General features: G+C 38.9%; 2 protein-coding genes across 2 annotated transcripts in view; one reads left to right on the forward strand and one right to left on the reverse strand.

The window, feature by feature from the left end:
- Nucleotides 1–2,534, forward strand: part of slc9a7 (solute carrier family 9 member 7) — a 36,017-nt gene extending 33,483 nt beyond the window's left edge. Inside the window, exon 16 of the mRNA XM_028444445.1 lies at nt 2,010–2,534. Coding sequence (XP_028300246.1) covers nt 2,010–2,267 — 258 coding nt within the window. The 3' untranslated portion in view covers nt 2,268–2,534. The remainder of the gene's footprint in view (nt 1–2,009) is intronic.
- Nucleotides 2,535–10,320: 7,786 nt separating this feature from the next.
- chst7 (carbohydrate (N-acetylglucosamine 6-O) sulfotransferase 7) lies at nt 10,321–17,913 on the reverse strand. The gene is made up of 2 exons (XM_028445534.1): nt 16,518–17,913; nt 10,321–11,273 (listed from the first exon to the last, which is right to left on the reverse strand). Exon 1 carries the CDS (start codon nt 17,795–17,797, stop codon nt 16,529–16,531), a length of 1,269 nt encoding a protein of 422 aa, XP_028301335.1. The 5' UTR covers nt 17,798–17,913; the 3' UTR covers nt 10,321–11,273; nt 16,518–16,528.
- Between the last annotated feature and the right edge of the window lie 992 nt (nt 17,914–18,905).

The raw sequence follows: 18,905 nt of genomic DNA on the forward strand, positions 1-18,905 counted from the left end.
TTATAAAAAGTGAGGCTGAGCGTGATGGTTCCACTGTGAGGCAGTGCCTGAGGAAGGCTGTCAGTGAATAGTGAAGGTTTCTCTCTAAGGAGGAGAATAGTTATATTGTCAGCGTATTCTTAGAGCCTGATTGTGAGCAGACAAAGGCAGAGTGAAAATGGACGGTTCAGAAGCCTTTTGGCATTAGAAACGACACAAAAGCTCCTTTTCAGAGCTCCGTCAATGATGACCGCTGTTCTTTTTTTTGAAAAACTTTCAAAAGTGTCAATGAAAGGAAAGTCACAATTGAATTCACTTGGGCCCATTCCCCCTTTTCACAAACTTCTGGAGACGACAACTTTTCTACTGTATACTCAGTTTCTCTTTCCTCGTTCTGTCGCTTTGGTCACTGTTTTCTTTTCTTTTAGTTTTTTTCACTTTGTTTGCTAATGCAGCTCTGTCTGACAGCCGTGTCACGTGCCTTCTTTAGTGTAATGATAAAATACGATAAAGTTATGTTTATAGAATATTTGCACTTGTCTTTTAGCTTTTTAATGATAAAATTATAGCTTTTAGCCAGCAAGATTTTGATAACTTAGTGGCAAAATAACTAGCGTTGCTGCTTGTCAGTGCAGAAATGGACTTCATTTTCCTGCAGGTCGGCCCTCAGCTTGTTTGTCTTAGTGATAGTGTTGTGACAGACCGGCATTCTGTGCAGGATATGTGCTCCAGTACCCAATTATGTTTACTGAATTCTTGGTCAAATGTTTGTATTAAGAGCAAGCAGGATTAATGAATGCCTTGAGACTTGTACCATTTGCTGTCATCATTGTGTAATTTCTATGATGGAAATTGAGGGAGCAAAAGTAGTATCAGCTCCAAATATCGGCTCAAGAAATTAAAACAAACATCGGCTAAGGCTGATGGAAAAAAAATCAGTATCGGCATCGACCCTAAATAACCCATATTGGTTGATCCCTAATTTGCATCTTTAATTTCTACTCAAAGCTGAGTCCCTATTTGAGCCGAGCTCAGCTGATCAGAGCAGACAGACGCTCCACATCCACACTGCAAATGAATCATGTCTGTTCTCTTCACCTTAGATAATGTTTCTCTTAGGTTTACAAGCTATTTACCCCGTTAGGTCTCACTATCTCTGACTCGTCGCAGACTGTGCACTGACTGAAATCGGATCGGGTGTAGTTCGCCACACATAACGAGTCAGAGGACCCTCCGCGGAGTCTGTTCTTCCTGAACACGTTTGTGCCTTTATTCTGTTGCTTCTCCACCTCGGGCTTCCTTTTTCCTCTTGTTTTGCAGTGTAAACGCTGTGTTAAAAGCCATGTTAGAGACTTCAGCTGGAATATAAAGCCATGGGACTTTTCACTACTCTCATATCGTGAGCACGCATAGACTTTTGATGAGCTGCTCAAGCAGCCAATAGCTTACAACAGCTCATGGGATCACCCTGTTGGCAGGAAGATTTCTGATTGGCTGAAGTCCAGCGTCATGCTCTTGTATTTATAAAGCTCATTTACAGAGCCAGGAGAAGGAGAATGGATTCACTGTCCATTCAGAACACTTTGGATTACAATATACTCAAAGATGATTAGGGATTTTTGACCAAATAACACCAAAAATAACTTACATACTGTAGCTTTAAGATAACTGTTGTGGAGTGATGCTCTCAATATTATTGATCCCTCATTAATCCAACTTTTGACCTGATGTTCACTCATCCAAGTCTCTCCAATAGGACACAGGCTGACTATTGATTGTCAGCTGGTCAATGGGAGCCTTCTGCTTTAAATCTATCCTCTTCAGAACTATCTGCTCTTTGTAAACTTATTCTCAAAATTTTATGACCTCAGTCTTATGTGCAATGAGTTTTTCCTCGGTGTCGGTTTGCAGCTTGTGCTTTCCTCTTTTGTTTGTTTTAATTTCACTCTAATCCAGTGGCTCTGTGTGTCCTACATCTGTTTATGTGTCCTCCCCACACTCACCATGCCCCACTCTGGCTTTATTTTTAGAGCCATGAGCAGCTGACAGACCCTGATGCTGACCTCATCCGTGGTGACGCCGACCTGACCTTCACATTTAGTGACACAGCCATCTTGACCAACGGGGCTGATGCAGCGTTTGCCAGTGGGGGGTCGGGCTGGAGTGCAAACGGTAAAAGGAGTGGCAGCACGTCGGAGGAGGCATTGGAGCGGGAGACAGACTCCAGAGAGCAGGAGCTGCTGAGCAGAGGCACACGTCTCGTGTTTCCCATCGAGGACCACATCTGACATGGCCTTCTCAGATGGGGCCCCAGACCCCAACCTCCACCTCTGTCCGCTTTAGTGCAGCCGGAGCGTCCAGTCCTTCACGGAGCAGGAAAGATGAAGTATGGGAGTAGGTGGAGGGAGTGACTCCTGGTTGTGGGAACATTTGGTCCTCATTACGGAGTGGGAGTTTGTTCCCAGAGAGATGTGAGGATCAGGAAAGAAAGTATTCTGCTGTTCTAAACAGCAACAGGAAAAAAAAATTATTATGATATATATATATATATATATATATATATATATATATATATATATATATATATATGCAAGATGAGATCTGGGACTTTTGGTGCAGTTGGAGTTGAAAATGGGTGGAGAAAACTCTTTACCCACACCACACTTCTCTGCTCCAATGGCTGCACAGGCTGGTCAAACAGTAAACACTTAAAATCACCAAGCATCTCTACACTGTATATGAAGCTGCTATACTAATAATCCATTGTCTCAGTATTTGTGCGCCTGACTGTTTCATGCAACAAGCATCTACTCTGAGCAGGCCGCGGCATGTGAGGGGCACAAAGAGGGCGTTGGGGAGGGGGCACTTTCTTCAGACACCCCACATGATCACGGGTGAAGAATGCAAGCATGTAAATAGCAACAATGCTGTGCTTTGTGCTTTCTTAGGTTTCATTTACACCCAATGACTGTTACAGAACAGCAACTGGAAAGTTCTCGTCCCTGAGTTAGCCTCCATTGAGTCAGTGTTGGAGACTGTTTTTGTCAGTAAGGAACTTTTGTGTTTTGCTGTTTTTTTTTATTTTGATTTTATTATTTCCACCAATATACATTCTAAAAGCTTTTAAACATCCCCTGTAATACATTTTATCAACATGTTATGCACTAAAATATAAAGTGGGCCTTAATTTTCACAAAACATTTGAGAACATTGTAGCCATTAGTTAAACAATTACCGTAATATCGTAAATTTAAAAACATGTACATATTTAACTAGTTTTTGAGAGGATTATGTTTTAACTGTGTTTTTCCCCCTAAGCCTTTTGACAACTTCTTCTAATGATGTGTGAATAAAAACATGTAGCATCCAACAACTAGCATTTTGACATTCCGGTCTCATCTGTAATAACAATGGATTGAAACACATCACCGTCGTAACAAATAACAATGAAGGAGTATCTTGTTTACACGTCTGTTGGTTTGTGGAAGCAGATTGGTCAAACTCCAGATACGAGGGTTGTTATTTTCAATTACACACAAAACTCATCTACTCACTTGCTGAAGTTTTAAATGACTGTTTTTTTGTCTACAACTTGACAACAAATTGGGGGAAAGCCATTGTTTTCTAAAGCTTTATACAATTGTTTTAAAACTATATCAACAACCTAAAGAATTTCACTTTGAAAAAAGGCAAGAATTTATGCAGTTTCCTGATCCTAATGTAAAACACATACAATATTTTAGAAAACATAAACATGAAACACACAGTAGAGACAGCAGCTCACAGTATGCGTGCTTTCCAGTCCGGCAGATGAAAGGTTTTGGAGGTCTTGCGACCTTGTATGGATGTTGCAGCCTTCAGCCTGAGGTCAGACAGCTAAACTTTAGAACTTTAAAGGTGCGAAGTCAGTGAAGGGTGTTAATTTATACATCACATGTTCTTCTGTGCAGATGTTGAAATCATGTGAATGTTGTAGCTGTAGATCAGTGTTTCTCAAGCTTTTCACAGTCCCGTACCCCTTCAGATATTTAACCTGAAGCCATGTACCCACTACTGCTGTACACTTAAAAAACATAAGTAAGTAAACTTTATTTATATAGCGCTTTTTGCAGACAGATGTCACAAAGTGCTTTACAGTGAAAACAAATGAAATACACAATCATAAAAGCAGCTTCATTTTTAAAAAATGTTGCTTTTTAAAAGTTTCCACAGATTCAAGGGAGCGCAAAGACAGAGGAAGTTCATTCCAGATACGGGGCACAACGGCTTTGAAGGACCTGTCTCCTCAGGTTTTGTGACAGGTTTGAGGAACCATTAGCAGGTTTTGGTGTGAAGAACTCAGACTCCAAACTGAAGTGTAGGGATCAGATCAGTGAAATCATCTGGAGCCTGTCCATAAAGCGCCCTGAAAGCCAGGACCAGAATTTTAAAGTTCACTCTGAAGTCAACAGGAAGCCAATGGAGAGACTTCAGAACAGCAGTAATATGGTCTGTCCTGTTGGTGCAGGTCAGGAGCCTCGCTGCAGAGTTTTGTACATACAGTAGGCGGGGAAGCTCCTTTTTATTCATGCAGGTGAACAGGCTGTTATAATAGTCCAACCACGACACAAAAGCATGAATAATAGTCTCCGGCTCTTTTTGTGAGACCATCTGCCTCAGTTTGGAGATATTATGCACTACACTAGATAGACGTCTTTATCAAAGATAACTGCAAGGTTTCGCAAATTACTTTTTACGTACCCTCTATGACAATTTGCGTGCCCCTGGGGTACCCGTACCCCACTTTGGGAGCCTAGGCTGTAGATTTAATTGGTTCAACCTTAATTCACAATGTTGGGAACCATTGAGTCTTGTTACGCTGTCATAGCAGACAGAGATTTAAGGTTGCGCGCTCACACACACGTAATGCCTTCAATTAGGGAACATGTTGCAACAAGTGTTGACCACAGCGGTGCTTCTTCTGAGCATAAAACAAGGTCACGTTAGCAAAACCTGCTCAATACGATTTGATCTGTTTTCAGGCCAAACTAATTTCCCATGAGAAGTTCAAATGAGAGACAACAAGTACTAAACACCAACCAGAACAGAAAAAAGCTCACCAAGCAGTGTATGCACCTAACACACAAGTGTCTCTAACATGGAACTATTATCCTGTGGTTTAGTTTTCAGAGCTAGTTTTAGAAAATGACTAATAATGTTAGTAATTAAGACCGTTGCACAATAAAAAAGCAGTAAATTTTACTTGATAAAACCAATAAAGATGTGAAGTGAGGATATGATTCCCACATGGAAAACAACAACAACTTATTGTGAATCTCTTAATCACCAGCTTAAGATTTGCTTTAGAAAACAGCTTTTTCCAATTGATTTGTTAGGCATGAATTTAATATGGCTTTTTATAGTTTGTCATATTTTCTATTTTCATAAATCTGCCTTTTAAAGTCAACTAGCATAGCTTCACCAATGTCTTTAATGCAGCTCACGTCATAATTCTTTTTTGTTTGTGTCACTTTAGATGGTTTTTCACTCAGTCTGACCTTTGGTAGCATTAATACTTGGAATTTGACAACCGTCTTCGTAACACGTCTCCTGACCATGTAAGGCGGTGTTTCTCAAATTTGGGTATGTGTACCCCTTGGGGTGCGCAATGGCAGTACTTGAGAGAGAGAGTGGAAAATTAACAAATAAAGTGTCAGTTTTGGTTTCACCCCAGGTGTGAAATGAACAGAAATGATCAAAACTATCATAATCAATCTATTCAGGAGCCCCTGAATCAAACCTGGGGTTGGGACCCATGTGGGGTTGCCTGGAGTTTAAATGGAATTTCTGAAAAATTCAAATAGATTTTTCTTTTTTTTCTTCTTCTTCTTTTTTTTAAAATAAAAACAACACACAATCCTAAACAACTGTATTTCTATACTTTCACTTTGTGAAATATAAATCTAGTTTAACTAAAATGCAGTAAAAAAAAAAAATAATATCTGAGCTCAAACATGATCAAAACCTAATTCTGGAAAAAAAATTCTAAGCAAAATGTTGTAGTCAGACAAAGGGGTACATGAATTAAGAAAAAAGAAAAAGGGGGAAGTTGATCCAAAAAAGTTTGAGAACGACTGATGTAAGGGATCACTCTGACCATATCAGCAATTGATTATGAATTCACCCTTTTTCTATTTACATCTCATTTGACGTGTGTGTGTGTCATTTTTGTGCACCACACCACCCTCCTTTCCTGTAATATAAAGGCAGAGGCTTGATTATTTACATAGGTCACGACACCTAAACACATCCAACCTGGTAAAACTGTTCCCTGATCTACATTTCTCCCTGATTCTATCTGCCTGCTAACTCACACACCACAGTCTTCTTTTGATATAGACCCTTGCAACTGACATCACAGCACATTGACCCAGCGCCATCTTGGAAGACGACGGCCCGATACGGTGCATCCGTATAGGGCCGTAGGGTGTGTTTACTTCAATAATAGTGTTATTTTTTGACTTATTGAAAGCAGCCCATGTGCTAAACGATTGTCAAAGGTCGTTAACGTTTGGTCTCAATATGTCGGAGGTCACGGATTATGTTGACACTCTACCACTCTTCCATCTTGTACTCCTCCAGACCATACACTGTAAAAAAGACGGCACTCTAGCCCCGGGAAAAGGGTGGAGCTTGTGACCAACAGCTGTCAGGCGGCCCATCAAACACAATCCTGACTCTGATTGGTTATTTTTGCTCTGTCGCGGTGCATTCTGGCAATCTGCCAAAGGCTACAGTCTGTTTTTTTTCACATAAACTACTAGTTTGATGTAAAGCTGTCCTTACATAGTGACAGCTTTAGCAAATTTGACAAAAAGTCACTTTTATAAGAGTTGCAGACTGCACCTTTAACCCATTTTTGTTTCTGTTTTTTATTAAATAAAAACTTGTGAACATAACTGGTGTGGTCAGACTTGAGTTTCAACCTGCTTTTCTTCCATTGCACATACTGATACTGGCTGTTTAGTGAATGAGAAGTGAAATGTTTGTGCAGAGGGCTTTCAAATGAAGCAAAACTGCTGCACAAGTTGTTATTGCTCACTGGGGACCTCAAAGAGGAAATGCATGTTGTTACGCAAGCTGTTGCTAAGGTGACGTGTATGCTAAGCAAGTGTCAGACAAGTGAGTGCGGCCTCACAGCACATCTCACTGAGTCTATCTGCTATCCAGGACATTGGAATATGCACTAATGGAAAGTTTGCATTTACATAGTAAACTTGGCAATGTATAATTATCCAGTCCAGTATTTCTCAAAGGGGTACGCGATGGCACTACTGGGGGTACTGAGAGAGAGATAGAGAACAATTAACAAATAAATTGTAAGTCTTGGTCTCACCCCAGGCATGAGATGATGAAAACTTTATTCTATTCATGAGCCACTAAATCAGTGTTTTTCAACCTTGGGGTCAGGACCCCATGTGGGGTCGCCTGAAATTTCCGAAAAATCTAAATAGATTTTTGAAATATTGAATTTTTTTTAATTTAAATTAAAACAACACACAATCTTAAACAACTGTATTTCTATATGTTCACTTTGTGAAATATAATCTAGTTCAACTAAAATTTAGTAAGAAAAGAAACATCTGAGCTCAATCATGATCAAAAACTAAAGCAAAAAGGTTGGGAACCACAGCACTAAATAGTGTTTCTCTCCACTTATTTACAAAATGAGATTCTTTTAAATATGTGTTATCACTCGTTCATTCCATCATTATTCTCTATAGTTGTTTTTAAATAGTTTTCTAAGCAAAATGTTGAAGTCGGACAAATGGGGTACATGGACGCAGAAATAAGAGAAAGGGGTACTTGTGCCAAAAAAAAGGTTGAGAACAACTGATCTGATTTTTTTAAAGTTAGAAGTTGTGATATCCCCTCAAAATGTGTATATCACATATGGATCAGAAAGAAAAATTAAGCTCTATCTAAATGTGTCAAAGAATTACTTCTAAAATGCTGATGTACGTTAAAGCTAATATCCAGAGTTTCTGAGAAACGTCTCCATGTCCCGCCCTAAACAGCTCCAATTCCTCCCCCTGCCAATCTACCAGAAGCCACGCCTCTACTTTTCTGCACGCGCACCATGGAACATAACAAGGTCGCATCAGGTCACATTGATAGGTCTATGTGTCAGGTAAGAGCCAAAATCATATTTACCTGTTTGCTGTTGTGATGCATGGACTTGTTTTTGTGCACAGTTCTGTATTCACTTTGATTGACAGTCTCAAAAACAGGAAGTTGAAGCCTATTGGCTGGGCGCACTCGGCGATTATTTAAATTTGTATAGGGGTCTATAGGACGAAGGAGGGACTTATATACATTAATGTATATGAATGACCACCGACAGTAGACCATAATAACACTAGTTAGCTATTTTCATAAATTTCAAAAGAATCGTACATTAACAGATTTCTCAGCTTTAAGTAAAGCAGATGTCTTAGAGACTTTTCCTTGAGCGGAGGACACTTGTGTGTAACCACCATGTGTTTCTTTGGACAGTTGTAGGTTGTGTTCCCAGCTATATATACATCTTCCCTGTACCTGAGAAATAAGAGACGTGGCCCAGTTGTCAATGGGTGTTTCTGTTTCCAACTGTCATGTTTGACCTGTCAACATCCATCGATCCATTTTCCAACCACATGCTTCTTTTCAGGGTCTGCTGCTGTTTATCTCCAGCTGTCATTGGGCACTAGGCGAGGGTACACCCTGAACACGGCACCAGTCCACCACACAGACAGACAGACACTTACACTCCTACCGGCCATCTAGAGACTCCAATTAACCGTCATGGTTTTCTGATGGTGAGAGGAAACCGTAGAAAACCACACAAGCAGAGGGAGAACATGGCATGTCAACATGTTCATAAAAAAACATTCCAAGATGAGTCTGGCAGTTGTGTATCTGTTAAAAAACATCTTTTTTTGATGAGCAATGGTCAGCTATGATTTTTTGGGTTCACAGTTTGGTTAATATAACAGTAGCTAAAACTGTTTGCAGTGTCCATATTACAACTGCAACATATTGTATAACAGACCAGGGTTTTTCAACCTTGGGGTCGCCCGAATATCAAATCGGGTCACCTGAAATGTCTAGTAATTACTGATTTACAACGATATATATATATATATATATATTTATTATTATTATTATTCTAATTAAAAAAGGACACATTATCTCTAACAACTGCATTCTATAATTTCACTTCAAGTATAAATCAAGTATAAAAATTGTACACTGTGTACCACCTTGTACACTAATAGTATAACAAACACGATCAATAAAAAAAAGAAAATAAATGTGAAAAAAAAAGATTTATCTGGGTTGGGTTACCAGAAATTTGTGATATCAAAATGGGGTCACGACCCAAAAAAGGTTTGGAACCACTGCATTAGGCCTTTCCTCATTAGTGTTGATTAACATCATTGTTGACAATTACCTTGGCATTGTCCAATAAATGTGACCCTTACATGTGTTCAACTGTAATAATCACAGGCATTTATGTTTACATTCATTTGCTTATGAATCTGTTGGATTGACTAAATATTTTAGCTGTGTAGTTTATATAAAGGAGGTCCATAATAAACACTGTTAATATAAAACAGTGGTTCTCAGCCTTTTCACTCCACGGCCCCCAAAATAAAGCTCCTAGTAACCGGGTTCATTGTTCTATGAATCTGTAATAACCACATTTATTTATTCATCTGAATAATCCACTGTATGTAGTCCTTGTTTTAATCAGAAATAAAATGAGTTAAAAGTGACCAAAAATGGTGGAAAAGGTGGTGAAATGGGATTTTTTTAAATTAAAAAAAAAAAGAAATTGGATGAAAGTTGCAAAATAGAGTGGTAAAAAGGGTTCAAAGTGTTAATATTGGAACAATTAGTAGGAATAAATGATGAAAATGACAAATTGCAGATGTTGTAAAATTGGCAAAAATAAGTATGACATATGGTGAAAAGAGGTTAAAAGTGACAATAATAATGGGTCAACATATGCAACATTAGGTGCAAAAAGTGGTGGGAAGGGTTTATAAGTGCTGAAAATGTCTTGAAGGTAGAAAAGTGCGCAGAAAAGCCATTGAAATTTAATGGAAAAGTGGCAGAAATTGATGCATTAAAAGGAGCAAAAATATGGTGAGAAAAAGTGATGAAAATAAGTGAAAATATGGCAAGTTTGGTGTAGTTGCACAAATGAGCAAAACATGTTTTCAAAAAATATTCTTACATTTCTTAAAAGCATCTGGCGACCCCCTCCCAGTGTCTCTCAACCCCCTGATCTAAAAGAAAAATTTGATGCATTTCACATGTTTTTAAAATCCAATTTAATAGATTCTGACATAAAACATGAGTTACATTCCCATGACTGCGATCTAGCAAAAAGGACATTTTATTTAAGTAAGTTTAAACATTCTAAAAGTTATTTCATTCTTTAACAAAAGACTTTACAAAACCAACTTCTGAAGTTGAAAATGTGGATGCTGATAATGATTTCATCATTGTGCATCCTTAAAAGTGAGGTTACAACAGCTTTTTTTACAAATTTTTGAACCAGATATACAGACATGAGTGTTAACTGTGATTCAGTCGTGCTAACGGCAGAGGAGGGGTTCAGCTCCCCCACAGGCCTGCAACGTATTAGAAGATTTCACACTCATGTGAGAGTTTTGTCAGTTAGACGCCGCAGCTGTCTGAATTCCTGAGCGTGCTGTGAGGAGGGGTGAGGGGTGGAAGCGGAGGTCCTTCAGTCAGGCCCTTTCCCCACACCACTGTACACTGCTTTTAATGAACATGTTAGCGCTCATCCAGCTCCACTTTAGGGCCAGTAGGAAATGGGATTACCACTGTGCTGTAATGCAGCGGCTGCAGATAAGTCACACAGGTGAGAGTAAACATAATGCAAAGCTGGATTTCAGCCTCTCTCTATCTACCTCTGGCTTTTTATGGCGTTCGTCTGCAGCGGATTTAAGGTGGGATTAGCTGTGCTAAAATGACAGAGGAATTGATGTTTGTCAGCGTAACAACATCACAACCCTACAGAAAAAAACAAATATAAAACACTGTCCTGTGATTGGCCACCCTTTCCCTGTCCCATTTTCTCCATGTCATTGAAAATAATAATAATAATAATAATAATAATGTTCTGGCTCGGGTGAGGAAAAATAACCCAAGAGGCGACACTTGGGAACTCCAGGCGGGCTGCACTCTAGCTCCTTGTTTTCTTATTCCACCTTTTGCCCTCAGTGTTGAATACCAGGACTCTGGAAGAAAAAGAGGAATACCAGCATTGGATTAAAAGAAAATCTCACATTATGACACAGCTGCATGGGGCAACAGCTGCAGGATCATAAGGACTACACACACCAACACTGACATGGGATTATTAATCCTCTCTAATAGTTCCATCACTGCTGCCTCCCACCCTGGGAGCTGAGGACTGTGAAAGCTGCTGGTGACGGCCTGCTTGTAACTCCTGGGAGTTCTGGCTCTGAAGTCTGAGCCCAGTGACTCGCTGCCAGCCTCCACCTCCCAGCCCTCCATCCCTCAGAGGATAGGATGTTGCCAGGGATGAAACAATAGTCCCTCTATTACACAGAAGCTTGCAGAGGGAACACATATTCGTTAGGGCCTCACTCCGAAGGCTCCAATTATCAGCGACAATGGAGATAGTTGTGTTTCCACTGCTATGCTGGAAAATGATTATAAAAAGTGTTTTGGCCCCTGATGATTGATGATTAATTTGAGCATTTTTTTAATTTAACCCTAAAAACAATGTGTAAAAAATTATTTTTTATTCCCATAGTAATGATATATGATGTGAATCTTGATAATTTTATTTAAAAGGAAGTCTGACCAGAAAGACAATTCTGGGATAAATTTGATGATCCAAATGCCACACAGGCACATTTACTAACAAATAGCTACACAACAGGTGCCACTTTAGTCTTTTTCTCCTTTAAGGGACAGCACGTGTGAGTGAGTTCTGTAGTGTGACTTTTCAGGGGGAAGATCTGGGTTAGAACGCATTCAAAAATCCATGAAACTGTGCTTTTAATGCTGTTCTGAGAAGTACTGAAAGCAGCCACTCCTAAAACAAGTATTTTAAATAGGGGTGTCCCAATCCAATATCGGATATCGGTCCGATATTAGCCTGAAAAAGAATATCGGTTCAAATTTCAGGATTTTCCAATTTTTATTTATTTTTGAAGGTTAAAATGTATGTAACCAATTGGTTAATAATAAATGTGTCAGTTTTTCTCATACCTACTGTTGCTGACTATTGTTCTACATTTGAGTAACATTCCACACTACAAAATAAGTAATAATTGTTTTTTTTATTAAAGAAAAGAAAGAGAGAAAAATGAAATAAAAAATAAAATTAAAATAAAATAAAGCGAAACCTAAAATAAAAGTATGTATGATTCATGCTGATATCAGATCAATATTGGTATGGGCCAATATGCAAGGCTGCAATATCGGTATCACATTGGAAATTAAAAAGTTGTATTGGGACATCCCTAATTTTAAAACAAAATAAGCTATAAAAATATATATATATCAATATAAGCAATATTGTAATTTTTAATATCCCCAAAATAGTAACCTTGAATCTCGATATATCGCTCAGCTCTAATAGCAGCCGCATTGTAATCTGCATATGAAAGTTACCTCTAACTCATGGACAAAATACAATCTGAGCCTGAGATTTAACAAAAGGCCAAAAAATGACGACCCCACCCCATTAAGAAACGTTGGTACAAGGTGTGGCATGAAGCCTGGGTAACACCCTGACCAGATTACCAGTCCATTACATAGAACAGACAACCACATGCACACAATAACATTCCTTCATACATGCAATCAATATGGAGATTACATTTTTAGACTGTATTACAAGGCTAAACATGGGAATGGAAAAACAAAATGAAGTATATTCTACGGTTGAGCAAAAAAATCTATTTAATAATCAATTTATCGAATTTGTAGATAAAAATGATTTTTATTTTGCAAATTCAAGTTTTTTTTTGGTATTGTTTTTCCCACCACAGTTTTTTCAGACTTTTTGGCGTTCCGTCCTTGTAGGTTACGGTAGCACGATGTGAGCCCGCCCCCTCTTTGTTGACATATGTTTACCCTTTCAGTAGACTATATGTGTGCCACAGGCATGTTTAACGTTTTATTTGCTGAGATGCTAAGGGAAGAGCTTATTATTTTTTTAATTGTAATGTTATATGTTATAAAATATGTAGTTATATTATTTCTTAATCAGAAAATTTAAGCTACTGTGAAGTTGCTGTTGCACTTTTGCTTAAACCTGAGTTAAAGCTTGAAATTGTTGAATGACAGAGTCTCATTTACTTTTTATTCTGGGATTGTTCTATACATTTTAACTCTTGAGGACGATCACATCAATAAAGTTGCACTTTTGACAATATATCTGATGTCTGCAGTCATTTTTAAGTCCATTGGAAAAAAAAAAAAAAAAAAAAAATCAAAAATTTAATTGAAACTCAAATTTTTCTTCAAAAAAGTGTAGATTTTTTTTTTAGGCTAAATTGCCCAGCCCTAGTATATTCTACTATGTGAATATGTGCAGCTAAATGATTTCTGTCTGAGTGAGGCATACTTGTAAACATTTTTTTTCTTTAAAAATGGTGTTTTTAAATTTTTGTCTGTTCCTAATATTGTTAAAATACAGATCAAAAATTCTCAGTTTAAATAAAAGTATTCATAGATTGTAATGCTATATTGCATTTACAGACCATTTAAAGAACCAAACCCTCCTAAAGGACGTAAATCAGTTGTAAAGCAACACATCAGCCTTGTTCTCCTTTTTAAATGCATGCTGTCACAAGGGTTTCCTTCACTTGCCTGCCTTAAATGTTGAATACATTTAAGCCAATATTAATGTCTCATCAGTTTTATTTGGTTTAGTCGACACAATTGTTTTTGATTTTCTGTAACTTTGCTTGAATAAATTGAAAAAGATTTCCGTCGATTCTACTTCTGACTCATTTGTCGTCCCGTCTCCTGCATGGCTCCAGTTTATCCACTGAATAGATAAATGTTTTTTCTTCATCATTTTAATTGCTGATTATAGTTTGCATTATTCATACTCTCATTTTTGTCAAAAATGTATTTTTCAAATTTTAAGTCACTCTCCAGCCTTTATGGACGTTTACAATAGAGGAGTAGCTACAGATTTGTTTTGCAATAAAATCACCTTTAGCATCTTTGATTAGTTTATGTTTTCAAAAAGGTTAAAAAATCAAAACAAAAAAACAAAACATTAATACATAAAATATACAAAGTCAAAAATTAAAGGACAACCCTTTAACAACATAAATAATGATATTTTGTTTAAAAGTTTGCAGGATAAAGTTATTCAAACTGATTTAATCCTAACCTTCCTTTGTTGCTTTTCCTTTTTTCTTCTTTTATTTTGAAATTATTCAGTCAGACCAGTGTTTCTCAAATGGTGGTACCATGTCCTGATACAACTTTTTCACTTCTGATATGATACTGATATTGCAGCCTTGCATATTGGCTGATACCGATATTGATCCGATACGATATCAGCACGAATCATACATACTTTTATGACTTATTTTGTAGTATGGAATGTTAGAAAGTGATGTTAGTCAAACAGAGAGCAATAGTCAGCAACAGTAGGTTGCTTTGTTGGTGTGTGAACCACAGTCACCTATGGATAGAAGTGCTGGAGCGGAAAATTTTAACGGAGCGCTTATATCTGTGATTTTAGATGAAGTCCGATAAAATCCAATATTCTGACTGATACCGGACGAATATCCGATATCGATATCGGATCGGGACACTCCTAGGTACCAATAGGGGTACGTGATGGCACTAAATAGAAAATGATCTAATGAAAACATTAAAAATATTTTTTTTCAGTTAAAAATCATCTATCTATAAATCAAGGAACTTCTGTGTGTGTGTGTGTGTGTGTGTGTGTGTGTGTGTGGGGCGCATATCTCCCCGACGCAGCGTCTGAACGAACTGCAACTTTATTTTAACAGCTTGCACATAGCCCGAATGTGTGCTTCCATTATTTTGGACTTATTTGTTGTTGCAAAATTTTTATTTAAAAAAATGTTTTAACGTGGGTTAGACCGGACATGTGAGGGGGGAGGGGCATTTCTGCCTCTCACTGTACAGTGACATATTTTCACCACGTGTATATAATCATATATGCACCATGGATGTACATTTCATTATAGACTCAAATAGTTCCCTGAAGAGTACTTAGTATTTACCCCCCTTTGTACATCCAACCTTCAAACACATACTCATTTGGCCATAATTGACTATATAAATACATACTTCCGACAGGCACTGTACTAGTTATCATAATAGTGATGATAAAAAAAAATCTTGATTAAAATATGAACTGAACATACAAGGCAGGAGATGAGCAGAAAAAACTATAGTAATAATAAATCCCTTCAGGAGGCACTAAATACTGTTTCATTCTACTTATTTACAATGGGATTCTTTCAAATGTGTTATCACTAATTTATTCCATTATTATGCTTCATGTTTTTCATAGAATTCTGAGGAAAATGTTGTCGTCGGACATACTTGGATTGAAAAATAAAAGAGCAAAGTTTGAGAACCACTGAGTCAGAGCTTGTGTAGGAAAACACAAGAGAAGAAAAGAAAAGAGTGGATCAGAAAAAGGACACATCGTGATAAATTCAATATTTTCGTTTCTCTCTAGAATTCATTCAGAATGTGCTTTGTAAAAATGTGAACGTTTTAAAGTGATCCACAGATTTTCATTTCATTTCTTTGCTGCAGCTGTTCCACAGACTCACTACTTTTGACTGACATAAAGTGTGATTTTGTGTTGGTGCGTAAAAGGCTGTTTTTTATATACCATGGGATCTATCTAAGAGGAGCTTCAGACCTTCATTCTTTGGATCTCACACACTTCTTTTTCCACACAAATCGTGTTCAACACAAGTTTTGTTTTACAGAATCAAAATGAACTGAGACTTTTAAAAACACGATTGCTTAAGATTATAACACTTTTCCATTTGTAATTTAAGAGTGAAAAATGGTTGTTGTGCTGGTATTTCATTTACAATTTTCTTCAAAACTTTGTCAACAAAGTATTGATTACAAAGATTGTAACTCACAAGATAAATACCATGTTATGGTTGTACCCCTGTCAGAAGTTAGACATTTTTGCCCTGGATTTTAAGTATGTATGTGTTATTCTTGGGTAAATACAATTTTGAGCTTTGCTTTTTTTTTTAGAGCAGATATGTAAATAATGTGAAAACTGAAGAATTTTGGTGTTTTTTCTCACTTAGAAATGGTATGTAATGGAACCCTTTCAAAGTAAAGCCTCATGAGAAGGAAACATGATATGCTTTCAACATCTTTGGTTATAAATGTTCTTAGTCTGAGGAGGTCAATGGTGATGGAGCCACAGGTTAGAGCTTCTGAGAGGGTAATGTAAACTCCTAAACTCTCACCTTGGTCCTCCTCATGTGGTTTTATCCACTGTGTTCTTCTGGTAGCCCAGCTGCCTCATCACCTCGCTGCAGTACCCCTCCACCTGGGTTATCTGCTCCACACTGAGGCGCTCTCTCCAGGCAAAGATGGCCTCCTTGGCGTCCCTGGAGGAGATCAGGAAGGGTTTATCTGATGAGTAACCCTGACCGTGTGTCATGTTCAGTGCAAACGTCTTCAGAGCTGGAAAAGTGGAGAGTTTGGTAAAGTGGAACATCCTCTGCAGCTCCTGCATGGGATGCAGGACCAGGTCCTCATAACGCAAGCGGAGATAGTTCCTCCTGACCCAGGGAGGAGCGTTGGTCACCAGCAGCATGTCACTGAGCCAGTTGTCACAGATGAGCTCCATGGCGCTGGAGACGTAGTTCTCAGCCCTGTTCAGCCTGTTGCTGGGGACCAGGAGCCTCTTGTACTTGTCGGTCTGCTTCTTGCTCCTCAGCACCTGGATGCTCTCCTTCACCAGGGCCTGTTTGGACTTCAGACGGGAGTTGTGCACGGCCCGCGGGTCCCTGAACAGCTGGATGATCTGCAGGTTGATGTCCGGATCCTTCATCAAAGGCACGAGCGTGCTCAGGTCCAGCACGCGCACCCCTTTGATCACCATCACCGGGTACTTCCTGCACTCCCGCTCCAGCTCCCGCAGATCCCGTTTCTGGCACTTTGCGCAGCGGTCCTCCTTCACGAGGCCGACCTCCGCGCGTCTGTGCGCGTCGCACAGCGGCTCCGAGCAGATGACTTTGTTGGTCTTCCAGCCAAAGATGAAGGACGTGGTGATGTTTTGAGAGCCTGCGTACAGTTTAAGCACAGAGAAGTCGCAGCGGTACAGCGCGCTCATCATGTCCCGCACTGCGCCCTGCAGACTGCCTGCGTCCCCGGGGTACAGAGCCTGCCAGATGTGCCACATGGGCTCGTACAGGTAGAACACATCTGGGTGCTGGTTGAACAGCTCCCCTAGGAAGGAGGAACCGGTCCTCCAGGTGGCGTGCAGGTAGACGTGTATCCGAGCCTGGGTTCTGTTCACGTCCTTCTCCGGTGCTTCGCTGCCGTCGCTTCTGTTGCTTTTAAAGTCGGTTCCCCACAGCAGCGCCACCGTGTTCTCCAGCTCCGGACACCGAGGCTGCTGCTGCACCGCGACGCCTGCAACCGATTTATCCCGGTAATCTAGCACGTATGGGATTAAGAGCAGTAAACCGGTGTACGCGAGAATCAAAACCAAGTACTTCTTATTCAGCCTCCTCTTCATTTCCTCTGTAGAGGCTTCAGCTCTGTGAGGCTGTGGTCACTCACCAAAAGTTCATCTGCACGAGTGAGTGTGTGTGAGAGAGAAGCGCGTGTGTATGCGTGCGTGCGTGTGGTTTAGCCACGCCCTCTAATTGCTTAAAAAAACAACATGATTTCTTTATGAGGTGGTGACGTAGACAAAAATATTCAAGACAACTAAAAGTCAGTGAATCGTAATGAATCCGTTATAAACCGCTCACATGCCTCCGTGTCTTTGTCTGACAGTAAAGCAGCCAGAGGGGGAGGGTTGCCAGATAGCGTTTTGGCGCAGTAAAATAAAACTATACAAAATGTTAATTTGTGTATTATGAATTTTTGTTAACATCAGCAGTTTTTTTTCTATAAAACCTCTGATACAACGCACACACACACACACACACACACACACACACACACACACACACACACACACACACACACACACACACACACACACACACACACACACACACACACACGTGTTGTATCAGAGGTTTTATATGTTAAAAATAGTAAAATAAAATATTATATAGCATGATTCAACAACAAGAAGAAGAGTGCATGTGAATAAATAGATAAGTATTAAAATTAAAATCCCAGTCGGTGTCTTTATATTTTTTCTGCTTTGAGGAAATGAACTAGTCCATGTTTAATAAAGTTTTCCCCATTTACTGAAGTATAATAATAAACAGTCAAAAGACAGTTGCATGGAGTTGTCCTTTTTGGTCAGAAGTTAATATCGCTGTACATGTGATATCACCATAATGGCAATAGTAATTTACTTTTTTTTATTTATTAAAGTCACATTGTTTTAATGCAGCTGCTGTCGTTTTTTTTTATCTCCAAAAATGTACATGATGATCGTTTATATATTTTTTAATAATAAAGAATGACATCACAACAAAGAAGCTTAAGCAATCCAATCTGGCAACGCTTTGAATGTGGGAGGAGCGCCACTAAATTAGTATTTACAGAGAGCCTAAAACGGAAAGAGTATTAACAACTACTTTCATACGTAACCGCCTCTCTCAAGGGATCATGGGTAATCACAGAAAACGCCTTTTCTCACCAAGAAAGTCACGTCTTTAGAG

Source organism: Gouania willdenowi, chromosome 4 (assembly GCF_900634775.1).
Source record: "Gouania willdenowi chromosome 4, fGouWil2.1, whole genome shotgun sequence".
Classification (NCBI taxonomy): domain Eukaryota; kingdom Metazoa; phylum Chordata; class Actinopteri; order Blenniiformes; family Gobiesocidae; genus Gouania; species Gouania willdenowi.